The 14,220-nt window shown below is 41.7% G+C and overlaps 1 protein-coding gene across 8 annotated transcripts in view; it reads left to right on the top strand.

Annotated features, from left to right (window-relative positions):
- The window catches only part of LOC126282552 (crossover junction endonuclease EME1), a 203,966-nt gene that overhangs the window by 130,154 nt on the left and 59,592 nt on the right, over positions 1 to 14,220 (top strand). For all 8 annotated transcript variants that reach the window (XM_049982205.1, XM_049982203.1, XM_049982202.1 and 5 more), the window contains exons 3-5: positions 35 to 333; positions 8,713 to 8,911; positions 9,164 to 9,331. In XM_049982205.1, the coding sequence (XP_049838162.1) occupies positions 59 to 333; positions 8,713 to 8,911; positions 9,164 to 9,331 (642 nt within the window). In that variant the 5' untranslated portion in view covers positions 35 to 58. The remainder of the gene's footprint in view (positions 1 to 34; positions 334 to 8,712; positions 8,912 to 9,163; positions 9,332 to 14,220) is intronic.

Genomic DNA, 14,220 nt, shown 5'->3' with positions numbered 1-14,220 from the left:
CTCTAAAACTTCTTTACTGCATCTTTTCTTCCAGAGAGTTACATGATATACCCAGATAATGGACATGGAACAAGTCATTCTAATCTCAAGTGACTCAAGTGCACCAGCTTCTCCAGAGAATTATCAAGATAATCATTATAAAAATGATTTCAAGTCTTCTGATGTCTCACCAGAAAAATCACCTGTTGTGTACAAAACAGTGGAAAGTCTTGTAAAAATGAGCCAGGATAGTGGGCTTAGTCTTGGTGTCAGTCCCCAGCAAAAGGACAGAGATGCAGATGCATGCCTGCGTGGATATGATTCTGACATAGTGGACTTGGGATACAGTGAGATGTAAGTTGCTACAAAATCAAAAGGATTTGTTTTAGAAATTTTGTTGTTGACTGCTCAAAGACAGACAATTGCTATTCATTCTGTGATATACAGCAAACATTTCTCAGGTGATTCTCAGATTTCTGTGAATTTTGTTCGCATTGAATTTTATAGTCATTGGTCACCATTGCTTGGCTCTCTAGTAACCGTGTCTTATGCCAGAGGGCTTAAATGTCTGTTTTTGTGGTTGTAAAAAGAATAAGAATTTTTATTATATGTACTTTGTTCCCTGATGAAATGATCATATCATTATTTCACTAAGAAATGAAATTTCTTTTCTTTACCAGTGATTTTACATGTATATACAGCAATACCATACCTAGGTACCTGCATCGGGCACACGGGGGGGATGCCAGCCCCGAATTGAATCCTCCTCGTGGAAAACAGGGGGCTAGTGTGTTGGCAATCCTGGATGTGGTTATAGTTAGTTTTCCACATCCATGTAGGTAAAGACTGAATAGTAGTGTAGGAAAAGATTGATTGCTACCTGTAAAGAAGATAAATAAGTTGCAGACAGGCACAATTAAAGGATGCTTGCATAAAGCTTTTAGCTGCAGCTTTTCAGCAAAAGAGAAACACACACCGCCCATACACACAAGCAAGCACACCTCATGCGCACTTGATGCTGTCTGGAGGAGTGTGCAGGGGCTAGAACACCAACAGGCGCAGCGTCAGGAGGTTGTGGAGCAGGGAGGTGGGGAAAATGGGGAGAGGAGCGAGGAAAAATGGACGGGTGCATTGGCAGTGGTTGGGAGACGAGAATGAGGAGGAGATGATAGAACAGAGGGGCTGGAACTGTTTGGTGGAGGGTGTGGGACAGTATGTTACTGTACGTTGAGGCCGGGATAGTTATGGGAGCTGAGAATGTGTTGCAAGGATAACTCCCATGTGCGCAGTTCAGAAAAGCTGGTGTTGTAGGGCAGTATCCAGATGGCTCAGGTATTGAAGCAGCTAATGAAATCAAACATGTTGTGTTCAGTTCTATGTTTATGCCAGAGGATGGTCTACCTTGTTCTTGGTCACAGTTTGGGTATCGTCATTGATCCTGGGGGACAGGTGGTTGGTTGTCATACCAATATAAAAAGCTGTGCAATGATTGCAGCAGAGCTGGTAAATTATGTGACTGCTTTTACAGGTGGCACCCCCTTGATTGGTAGAATAAACCTGTGACAGGACTGGAATCTGAAGTGCTGGGTGGGTGGATTTGGGCAGGTCTTACACAGGGATATGATCCTTGTGGCAAGGGATTGGGAGTGGCATAGGGATGGACTGCACTGTTGTCGAGGTTGAGTGGATGATGGAACACCACTTTAGGAGAGTTAGGAAGTATCTTGGGAAGGATGTTTCTTATTTCAGGATGTGATGAAAGGTAGTCAAAGTTTTTTGAAGGATGTGGCTCAGTTGTTCCAGTCTGGGGTTCTACTGTGTGATGTATGGTACATTGGTATGTTACTGTTCTCAGTGATGGTGGGAGGATTGGGGGTGTGATGGGAAATGGCACAGGAGATATGTTTGCAGAGAGGGTCTGGGGTTAGTACCTGTCTATGAAGGCCTTGGTGATATCCTCATCATGCTGAGCAAGGGAGTTCTTGTCCCTGCAGATAAGCCATCCACGGGAGGCCAGCCTGTATGCGAGGGTTTTTTAGTGTGAAACGTGTTGCCATTTCTCAGCTCAGATACACAGTGTGCAGTTCGTAACACAGTGTCGCATTTGAATATGCACTTAAATTAGACGGAGAGAGGAGGACTATTAGGATTCTTTCCTGGGGGAGAGCTGGCAGTAGCTTTAGAATTACTTTGAGAATGGAAACCCCATGATAATAGTAGCCTATATACAGGTGTGGTGGGTTCTCCATGAAACAGGAGAAGTACCATATCAAGTCTAACCTGGCATTGGCTGGATACAGAGCACTGGGCAAGAAGGAAAGGAGAATACAGCAATACTGTATGCCAATAAATCTCAATGTACATGATATATAAATACTCCACAAGAGCAATACTCAAGATTAGGTGCAATTCTGACCAGAGCACTATTTATCTCCTGCACATTGTGTCGCACCCATTTCACTTGGCGAATGGGAGAATAATTATAAATAACCAGTGAGAAAACAGGTGATATGTTAAAAGCTTTCAGCAAAGTTCAGAGTTAGTTTCTAATTCTCATTTTACACATTGTACTTCCACCACCACCCTCCTTGTATATTTGACTTCCCTCCCTCACTCACTCACTCACTCACTCCCTCACTCACTCACTCACTCACTACAGGTACAGATATCGATGTCACATTACACAATAATCAGTGTTTCCTTCTCATCCCATACGATAAGTCTCCCCTGACCCACAGTTCTGTGTGACTTTCCCAAAATCTACCCCTTTCCCAGACCTCTCCTGTTCTTTTCCTTCGCCCTTTTCCTTCCCCTTGACCCCTTCTGCCTGAAGAAGGATCCACTGGCTCCGAAACCTTGCCAATCACAACAGTCTTTTAAGAGTGTGTGTTCTGCCGCCACTTGATGAGTAAATTCTTTATCTATCCAATTAAATAATTTATTTAAAACAAAGATTCCAAGACTTACCAAGCGGGAAAGCGCCGGTAGATAGGCACAATAAATAAAACACACACACAGAATTTCTAGCTTTCGCAACCGACGGTTGCTTCTTCAGGAAAGAGGGAAGGAGAGGGAAAGACGAAAGGATGTGGGTTTTAAGGGAGAGGGTAAGGAGTCATTCCAGTCCCGGGAGCAGGAAGACTTACCTTACAGGGAAAAAAGGACAGGTGTACACTTGTACACACACATACACAGACACAAGCAGACATTTGTATTGGCAAAGAGTTCGGGCAGAGATGTCAGTCGATGCGGAAGTACAGAGGCAAAGAAGTTGTTGAAAGATAGGTGAGGTATGAGAGGCGGCAACTTGAAATTGGCGGAGGTTGAGGCCTGGCCGATATTGAGAAGAGAGGATATACTGAAGGGCGAGTTCCCATCTCCGGAGTTCGGATAGGTTGGTGTTGGTGGGAAGTATCCAGATAACCCGGACGGTGTAACACTGTGCCAAGATGTGCTGGCTTTGCACCAAGGCATGTTTAGCCACAGGGTGATCCTCATTACCAACAAACACTGTCTGCCTGTGTCCATTCATGTGAATGGACAGTTTGTTGCTGGTCATTCCCACATAGAAAGCATCACAGTGTAGGCAGGTCAGTTGGTAAATCACGTGGGTGCTTTCACACGTGGCTCTTCCTTTGATTGTGTACACCTTCTGGGTTACAGGACTGGAGTAGGTGGTGGTGGCAGGGTGCATAGGACAGGTTTTACACCGGGGGCAGTTACAAGGGTAGGAGCCAGAGGGTAGGGAAGGTGGTTTGGGGATTTCATAGGGATGAACCGAGAGGTTACGAAGGTTAGGTGGACGGCGGAAAGACACTCTTGGTGGAGTGGGGAGGATTTCATGAAGGATGGATCTCATTTCAGGGCAGGATTTTAGGAAGTCATATCCCTGCTGGAGAGCCACATTTAGTGTCTGATCCAGTCCCAGGAAGTATCCTGTCACAAGTGGGGCACTTTTAGGGTTCTTCTGTGAGAGGTTCTGGGTTTGAGGGGATGAGGAAGTGGCTCTGGTTATTTGCTTCTGTACCAGGTCGGGAGGGTAGTTGCGGGATGCGAAAGCTGTTTTCAGGTTGTTGGTGTAATGGTTCAGGGATTCGGGACTGGAGCAGATTCGTTTGCCACGAAGGCCTAGGCTGTAGGGAAGGGACAGTTTGATATGGAATGGGTGGCAGCTGTCATAATGGAGGTACTGTTGCTTGTTGGTGGGTTTGATGTGGACGGATGTGTGAAGCTGGCCATTGGACAGATGGAGGTCAACGTCAAGGAAAGTGACATGGGATTTGGAGTAGGACCAGGTGAATCTGATGGAACCAAATTAGTTGAGGTTGGAGAGGAAATTCAGGAGTTGTTCTTCACTGTGAGTCCAGATCATGAAGATGTCGTCAATAAATCTGTACCAAACTTTGGGTTGGCAGGCTTGGGTAACCAAGAAGGCTTCCTCTAAGCGACCCATAAATAGGTTGGCATATGAGGGAGCCATCCTGGTACCCATGGCTGTTCCCTTTAATTGTTGGTATGTCTGGCCTTCAAAAGTGAAGAAGGTGTGGGTCAGGATGAAGCTGGCTAAGGTGACGAGGAAAGAGGTTATAGGTAGGGTGGCAGGTGATCGGCGTGAAAGGAAGTACTCCATTGCAGCGAGGCTCTGGACGTGCGGGATATTTGTGTATAGGGAAGTGGTATCAATGGTTACAAGGATGGTTTCCGGCGGTAACAGACTGGGTAAGGATTCCAGGCGTTTGAGAAAGTGGTTGGTGTCTTTGATTGAGGATGGGAGACTTCATGTAATGGGTTGAAGGTGTTGATCTACGTAGGCAGAGATACGTTCTGTAGGGGCTTGGTAACCAGCTACAATGGGGCGGCCGGGATGTTTGGTTTTGTGAATTTTAGGAAGTAGGTTAGAAGGTAGGAGTGCGAGGTGTCGGTGGGGTCAGGAGTTTGATGGAGTCAGGTGAAAAGTTTTGTAGGGGGCCTAAGGTTCTGAGGATTCCTTGAAGCTTCGCCTGGACATCAGGAATGGGATTACCTTGGCAAACTTTGTATGTAGAGTTGTCTCAAAGATGACGCAGTCCCTCAGCCACATACTCCCGATGATCAAGTACCACGGTCGTGGAACCCTTGTCAGCCGGAAGAATGATGATGGATCAGTCAGCTTTCAGATCACGGATAGCCTGGGCTTCGGCTGTGGTGATGTTGGGAGTAGGATTAAGGTTTTTCAAGAAAGATTGAGAGGCAAGGCTGGAAGTGATAAATTCCTGGAAGGTTTGGAGAGGGTGATTTTGAGGAAGAGGAGGTGGGTCCCGCTGTGATGGAGGACGGAACTGTTCCAGGCAGGGTTCAATTAGGATAGTGTCTTGGGGAGTTAGATCATTAGGAGTGGGATCAGGATTATTTTTCTTCGTGGCAAAGTGATATTTCCAGCAGAGACTACGAGTGTAGGACAGTAAATCTTTGACAAGGGCAGTTTGGTTGAACCTGGGAGTGAGGCTGAAGGTGAGGCCTTTGGGTAGGACAGAGGTTTCGGATTGGGAGAGAGGTTTGGAGGAAAGGTTAACTACTGAATTGGGGTGTTGTGGTTCCAGATTGTGTTGACTAGAATTTTGAGGTGTTGGGGGGAGTGGAGCTGGAAGTGGGAGATTGAGTAGATGGGAGAGACAGGGTCTGTGTGCAATGAGAGGAGGTTGAGGTTTGTTGGAATGGTTGTGGAGGGTGAGCGAGTTGCCTTTCCGGAGGTGGGAAACCAGGAGATTGGATAGTTTTTTGAGGTGGAGGGTGGCATGCTGTTCTAGTTTGCGGTTGGCCTGTAGGAGGATGCTTGAACAGCCGGTGTGGATGTGGGAGAGGAAAGATTGAGGACTTTGATTTGGGAAAGGAGTTGACGGGCGTGTTCATTGGCCGAGTCGATGTATAGGTGAAGGATTAGGCGGGTGAGGGCTATGGATTGTGCAGTTTGGAACTGATATAAGGACTGATGGAAAGAAAGATTGCAGCCAGAGATGGGAACTTTAAGTGCGAGGCCTTTGGGGGTAATGCCAAATGTCAGAGAAGCCTGAGTAAATAAATTATGGGAGTGTCATCTGGCTAGGGTGAAGGCATGTTTGCGGAGGGAATGTAAAGAAAATTTAATGGGGTCGTTGTAGGGATGTTGTGAGGTTGACATGGTATTAGGTGGAAAGGGTAATATGAGGTTAAAGTGAAAATAAATAGAAATATATATAGGGAGAGATAAAGGTGTGAAAAAAGTCGAAAAAGTGTTGGTTTGAGATGAGCTATGTTGATCCTGTGCTGATCTTAGGTTGGTGAACAACAATGGGTGCAAAGGTTAGGTAGTTGTGTTGTCTCCAAAACACGTTAAAGGGTGGGGAAATTCAGGAAAATTTCGAAAAAAAAATTCACGAAAAGCCTCGAAAAAAAATTTTTCGAAAAAAATTTCTCAAAAAAAAAAATGCGTGAAAAAGTATTCAAAGGACTGGTTATGTACTGGCAGGTTATGAAAATCGGGCTAACAATCGTTTGATGAAGAAATCATAACGTTTAAACCGGTGCAAAGCTGCTAAAAAATGATCGGTTATATGGGAAAAACGGGAATGGAAATAAAACGAAAGTTGTTGGAAATAGCTGAGATTGTTGTTTAATGGGTGAAAGGAACTGAAGCTGTGAAATAGTATTCACGAGTTTACACGAAATGTTTTATTTATTGTGCCTATCTACCGGCGCTTTCCCGCTTGGTAAGTCTTGGAATCTTTGTTTTTAATATATTTTTCCCATGTGGAAGTTTCTTTCTATTTTATTTGCATCACAATTAAATAATTTTATCAATAATTTATTGTTTTCATTGTTACATAACAATTTTGGTATCTCTCCCTACACAGATAGTCTGAAGCCTGTTCCACTGCAACAACAACATGTACTGGGAATCATTACAACATTAATTAGTTAGTTGCAAATTCAGTGCTTGCAAGAGTCATAGTAAACAGCTATTGTTGTCACACAGCAAACAAGCGAGCAAGAGACACTATTTTACCTTTTCTTCCTACTGCACAGAAAGAGTTCTTTAGGTCACTGGCTGTGTGGGTTCCTATTAAAACAACTATCCAGCATTCTCTGGTTGCCCGTAAGAGTTTGGATGACAAATTTAGATACATGTTATCTGACATATTTTACTGTAACATAATTGCTTGTAATTATGGAAAGAATTGTCGTCTTAGGATATCATATCATTTTGCACTAATGTAAGCTACATTCCAGTTTCTGCATCTATTGGAATTTTTCTTGAATCATTAAAACAGTTTATTGTTGATACTTCTGTATTCTTTGTAGGCTAACTCAACACTTCAATCAACTGAGGTGACCCTATAGTTAAGTCACTGGACTTGTATTCAGAAAAAGTGGGATTCAAATCTGTCTAGTCATTGTCATTTGTATTTTTCCATTCATTGTAAACATTGGTGATTGACAGCCATAAAGTTTTGACAGAGGTCACCACTTGTTGAATCAAGGTACCAGCAAAAATGTTGCAGCATAGTCAGGCCAATATGGATGACGTCTCTAGTTGCCTAATCACTATGGACAAGTGTTGGGTGTGTCATTATGACCCCCAGAAGGAAGAGCTAAGCATGCAGTGGAAACATGTATTCACCACAGAACCATCATTAGGGAAGGAAATGCTGAGTGTTTTTTGGGACTGTCATGGTGTGCTGCTAATAGATTATGCTGTCACAGGAGCATACTACCGACATCTCCTTGACAAGGCTACAGGAGGCTGTTGAGACTAAGCGATGTGGAAGCTTTCCGAGGGGGGGGGGGGGGGGGGGGGGGGGGCTCATTTTGCGTGGGACACAGTCACGCACACTACTTCAGTGGTCTGTCAAATTTGACCTCACTCCCATGTTCCCTTGACGTGGCACCCAGTGATTTCCTCTTCTAGGCTTGGGTGAAGAAGTCATTGCGCGGTAGGCTTTTCCATAATGAAGATGGGCTGATTTTTGAGCTGGATCATCTGCTTTACTGTCAAAATGCAGCCTTCCACAACCAAGGCCTCTGCTAAGTCATCTGTATAAAATATAATGCTTTCACGGGTTACTCTGTAAAGGAAGACTAACACAGTCAGCAAGTATCAGTGTTACAACATTTTTTAAAACACTTTAGAGTAGCCCTTGTATAAGCAGTGTCAGAATGGATTTTTCACAAAAGACATAGCTGATTTTCTGCCTCACCCTGATCAAAATGTAGTTTATGCTGTCCCTAACAATCGTGTCAGTGTCTCATGAAAGCCTAAAAGTACCCTACCCCTCCCCTCCATACAGTCTCTCATTCATTCTTTTTGCACATGAAAGACCTGTTGGTGTATTTGTATGGACATTTAAAAAATATTTGTGTCAGAACTGAAACGGATAGTGTGTACTGTCACTGATCATTTCATTCTTGAATTTAAATCATATAATTTCTTCACGTGTTACTGTTCTTTTTTGTTTTAAGTCTGAAAGAACAGTTGTATCTCTCTTAATTTCTGATTTTGTGAAAACACTAAAATACCAGTATAAAAGTGAATATTTACCTATTCTGTTGGAAGTCAAAATGGTACACATAATTTGCAGTATGAGGTAGGTACAGTAAATAATAATCGTTAGTCGCTCAGAAAAAAATAAAGGCGGAAATTCAAGTAATTTTTAAAAACTGTTTGAAAGTGCTGATTTTTCAAAGCAGATTTGAAACCTATATTCTTGTTTATTTTAGACCATATGAAGATGTTGGATCTAATATACATCCTTCTGCTGATGTAGTAGCCTTGAAAGACTCAGATGATAATCTGGGCGCCAATTCAGGAAACAGTGGAAGTGATTACAATATGAAAGAAAACCCTCCAGATTTGTTTTCCGAAGCATTAAATCAGTTACGAACACTTTTACCATCATCACATGACAAGGACGACGATGTAAGTCTAAAGCGCAAATCTAACTGCATTCTGTAGGTGTATAAGTGTTTGTGGAGGCTGTCCTGAGACATTAGTTTTCGATTATAACATAAGAAATTGTTTGTAGACATCAGTAATATTATTAACATGTAACAAAGTGACAGCCACATTTCAGGTGACTCATTGATTTGAGTATTTCTTTTCCTGTGGGGGATACATTGCAAGTTCTTCACATGTCTTTTGACTCAAATAAAAACTATGACTGTCTTACAGCAAAAGAAGAAGAAGAAAGGTAGAGTTAATAAAGAAGCAATTCTGGAAGAGAAAATGCAGAAAAAAGCCGAAAAGGAGAAGAAGAAAGCAGAGGCAGCCCTGCATAAAGCTATGAAACAAGCAGCAGCAGCATCAAGTCGCCTCAAAAAGCCAGGCGAGTGTCTCAAGGTATGAGGGATGATGGGGGTTGGGTGTCTTGTGTATTATGACAACTCACATTAAATGATTCAGTATCATTGCCACAGTCTGAGAGAGAGTAATTCTGTTCTTGCCTTATTGTATAGTAATAATAAGGGTAACAAAGACTACTGCAGTTTGGAATATAAAGGTGCATGTTTCCTTTTCGGAATGATTTTTGCGAAGCAATGGTGGTAACAAAGAGATGTGATTGTACTCAGAGCATTCTCAGAATATGTGAACTAAATGCGCACATGGTTTCACTAAAACTTCACTTCTGAAAAATGAAGAAAACTGCAGGACAGTTGCTTAATCCATAATTTTTTACTGTGTGCATGACCAGTTTTGGAACAGTTACAGTTACACCATCTGGTGTGAAAAATAAAATTACGTAATCATTTAAGGTCATCCTCATCCCAGTGTTATCGTGAACCAGAGGTTCTGTATCAAGAGGGTAAAAGGCTCAAAAATTCCATAAGCCATTCCTCCATGCTATGTAACAATACGCACTAGCTGTGAATACTGAAGCCGCACAAGACCCAGTGGAAATTAGCAGCAGAAGGGAGACAGAACCATCTCAACATTGAGAAAGAAGAGGATTTAAACAAACAAGGGGGAGGGGGGAACCTTTGGTTCTGTGACAACATTGCGTGAGTATGACCTCAGATGATTAAGTGACTTTATTTTTTACACCAGATGATAGAACTGTAACTGTTCTGAAACCAATTTTGTAACCAATATAAAAGTGGGGATTAAGCAAGTGTCCTGCAGTTTTCTTCGCTTTTCAAAATGGACTTTTACAGTTGCGGCTGCCCCATAAGAAGAAAATTTCACTTTTTGACATCACCTCTTTTATATTTTGAATGCTTTATTTAATTCAGTAAGGCCTTAAAATACTTACCATGGTTTGTTACTGTCTACCACTTCATTGTTGGCTGCATTTATGCTGTAGTACCATTCTCACCTGAACATGGTATACCTGAAACTGGTTGCTAGAAAATAAAATATAATAATGACAAAAAAATTGTGACTTGGCCTGTGTGAAGAGTAGTGAGGTTTCTGAATGTTAGTAAGGGATGTATTTTAGCTCTCTCCTGTGGAATCTTCGGTTTTTGGGAAAGAATGATATCTACTTGTGACAAAACAGTTGAATACAGGAGATGAGGGAAGGCTCTTTTATTACCAACGCTGGACTCCGACATTGAAATGAATGCACAGGGGTTACCCATTCAAAGTACTTTGGTCTTATGTCCGCACCACAGGTGCTGTGGACTTTTCATCACTTGGTAAGTCCTATAGTGGAGTAAGCTAGAAAGTCTCTAATGCAAGATGCCTTTAATAGTTTCCACAATGAAACTCTGTCCTAAAATCTGGTAGAAAACATAAAGAGATTCTTCTCAGATGTAAAGTACACCAGTGACAGCGCACAATCAATACCTTTACTGTGCAATAATAATGGTAATGTTACCAAAGACAGCACCACTCAAATGGAGTTAAGAAACATAGTTTTCTGAAAGTCCTTCATCAAAGAAGATATAGTAAATATTAAAGAATTCAATTTGAGAACCACTGTCAACATGAGTAACTTAGAAGTAGATACCCTCAGTGTAGACAAACTACTTAAGTTACTTTATAAAGGCAAGTATTCTGGTTCAGATTGTGCACCAGTTAACTTCCTTTTGGAGTATGCTGAAGTAATAGTTGCATGTTTAGCAACTGAATGTAACAGCTTGCTAGACAGAAGATCCTTACCTGAGGACAAAGTTTCACAGGGTGCACCAATCCACAAGAAAGGTAACAGAAGTAAACTGCTTAATTATATGCAAAAATCACTAACATAAATTGGAAGTAATATTGGGAACACATACTGTGTTTGAACTTTGTGAAATAACTCAAAGAAAATGATCTATTGATACATAGTCAGGACGCATTCAGAAATAAGAGAAATCAGCGCTTGCATGTAAAGTTTTAGGTAATCAGTTTTCTTTTGTGTTGTTCATGAGAAAGCAGTCAAGAGAGAGTGTGAAAATGGTTTGATGAACCTTCTGCTGAGCATTTAGTTGTGAACTGCAGGGTAGTGATGTAGGTGTAGATGAAAATGTGTGTGCTGTCCTCATCTAGTTATATCGATCCTTCCAGTTGTATTGATCTTCCCATTCGCTGATATTACTTTCAAATACAGTTACTCGCTTGCTCTTGATTTGCTATTATGGGTTTATTTGTTTATACACTGTTGATGATGCTTAGCTTTCATGTTTGGATTACTTGTAAGTTCTCTTTTCATATTTATGCATGATTTTTGTCATTGATGACTCGGTCCTTTTATACACTTATGGTTTTCTCAGAAACCAACTAGTGGTACTCCCATGTCAGGGTAGTGAATTTGTAAAATTTCCACTCAATTTTTGGTCTGTAATTGGCCAATGGTCATCACAGTATGTACTGGAGCAATGTGCACAGCAAAACTATAAAATAGAAAATTAAAATTAATTGAAGAAAGGATCATGCTAACCAGAATCTTTTTGAGAGGGCAATATGTCTCACCCTTAAAGAATTTGCTGTTAATAGTGTGTCCTTGGGGTACAAATCGTTGTACAATGATACCAAGGGAGTCGAGGAAAACAATGAGCTTTCATTGCACAGATTTCATCTTTGCATTATTCCTGTGGTTTTCTGTTCATTTATTTCGCCTTTTTGTCAGTGGAGGACAGTTACAACTCTGTCCCTTGCCACTGTTGATCAATATCAGCAAGTTGGATTAACCTCTACTATTTGATGGGATCTGCACATGCTTTCATTCACAAAGCTTTTCTGTTCTTGGCTGGGAAGTGTAGTACATTCAAAATGATGGGAATAAAAGTTCATTTGAACTGTCAAACACCAATCCTACACAATAAGATTCCAGACACATTGTATGTGACAGTCTGTGTTGCTCGTGCCTCAGTCAGTCACGACCCATTGACTGCTACCCCTCAAAAAGCCCTTGTATCACTTGTACACAGTCATCTTTGACAACAATAATTATCACATGACTTCTCTGCCATTTCATATGCACCCAGTGTGCACACTGCTCTATTCTCTAACAGTAGAAGACTTGACATGCAGGACCAACAAGAAACAACTTTTTCTTTCCACAGTATTCCCCAAACTTCCAGAGAAAATTATTGCTAAACATCCAAGGTATAGTATTTATAAGTACTGACACACAGTGCTATGGATACCTCACAGGAAAAATAATTCTGTGGACTTTCTCGACAGTACTTGGAACCTTGAACGTCAGCAGTTCCTCAAAACCAGAAGGTAAAAATTACAATTGTACACTGTTATTGTTGTTGTCTTCAGTCCTGAGACTGGTTTGATGCAGCTCTCCATGCTACTCTATCCTGTGCAAGCTGCTTCATCTCCCAGTAACTACTGCAACCTACCTCCTTCTGAATCTGCTTAGTGTACTCATCTCTCGGTCTCCCTCTACGATTTTTACCGTCCACGCTGCCCTCCAATGCTAAATTTGTGATCCCTTGATGCCTCAAAACATGTCCTACCAACCGATCCCTTCTTCTAGTCAAGTTGTGCCACAAACTTCTCTTCTCCCCAATCCTATTCAATACCTCCTCATTAGTTACGTGATCTATCCACCTTATCTTCAGTATTCTTCTGTAGCACCACATTTCGAAAGCTTCTATTCTCTTCTTGTCCAAACTAGTTATCGTCCATGTTTCACTTCCATACATGGCTACACTCCAAACAAATACTTTCAGAAACGACTTCCTGATACATAAATCTATATTCGATGTTAACAAATTTCTCTTCTTCAGAAACGCTTTCCTTGCCATTGCCAGTCTACATTTTATATCCTCTCTACTTCGACCATCATCAGTTATTTTACTTCCTAAATAGCAAAACTCCTTTACTACTTTAAGTGTCTCATTTCCTAATCTAATTCCCTCAGCATCACCTGATTTAATTTGACTACATTCCATTATCCTCGTTTTGCTTTTGTTAATGTTCATCTTATATCCTCCTTTCAAGACACTGTCCATTCCGTTCAACTGCTCTTCCAAGTCCTTTGCTGTCTCTGACAGAATTACAATGTCATCGGCGAACCTCAAAGTTTTTACTTCGTCTCCATGACTTTTAATACCTACTCCAAATTTTTCTTTTGTTTCCTTTACTGCTTGCTGAATATACAGATTGAATAACATCGGGGAGAGGCTACAACCCTGTCTCACTCCTTTCCCAACCACTGCTTCCCTTTCATGCCCCTCGACTTTTATGACTGCCATCTGGTTTCTGTACAAATTATAAATAGCCTTTCGCTCCCTGTATTTTACCCCTGCCACCTTTAGAATTTGAAAAAGAGTATTCCAGTCAACATTATCAAAAGCTTTCTCTAAGTCTACAAATGCTACATACGTAGGTTTGCCTTTCCTTAACCTTTCCTCTAAGATAAAGCGTAAGGTCAGTATTGCCTCACGTGTTCCAACATTTCGACGGAATCCAAACTGATCCTCCCCGAGGTCTGCATCTACCAGTTTTTCCATTCGTCTGTAAAGAATTCGCGTTAGTATTTTGCAGCCGTGGCTTATTAAACTGATAGTTCGGTAATTTTCACATCTGTCAGCACCTGCTTTCTTTGGGATTGGAATTATTATATTCTTCTTAACGGCTGAGGATTCTTCGCCCGTCTCATACATCTTGCTCACCAGCTGGTAGAGTTTTGTCATGACTGGCTCTCCCAAGGCCGTCAGTAGTTCTAATGGAATGTTGTCTACTCCGGGGGCCTTGTTTCGACTCAGGTCTTTCAGTGCTCTGTCAAACTCTTCACGCAGTATCGTATCTCCCATTACGTCTTCATCTACATCCTCTTCTATTTCCATAAT

The sequence above is a fragment of the Schistocerca gregaria genome, chromosome 1, assembly GCF_023897955.1.
Source record: "Schistocerca gregaria isolate iqSchGreg1 chromosome 1, iqSchGreg1.2, whole genome shotgun sequence".
Lineage (NCBI taxonomy): Eukaryota > Metazoa > Arthropoda > Insecta > Orthoptera > Acrididae > Schistocerca > Schistocerca gregaria.
Note: the sequence above shows the minus strand (reverse complement) of the source record. Positions and strands in the feature narration are given on the sequence as shown.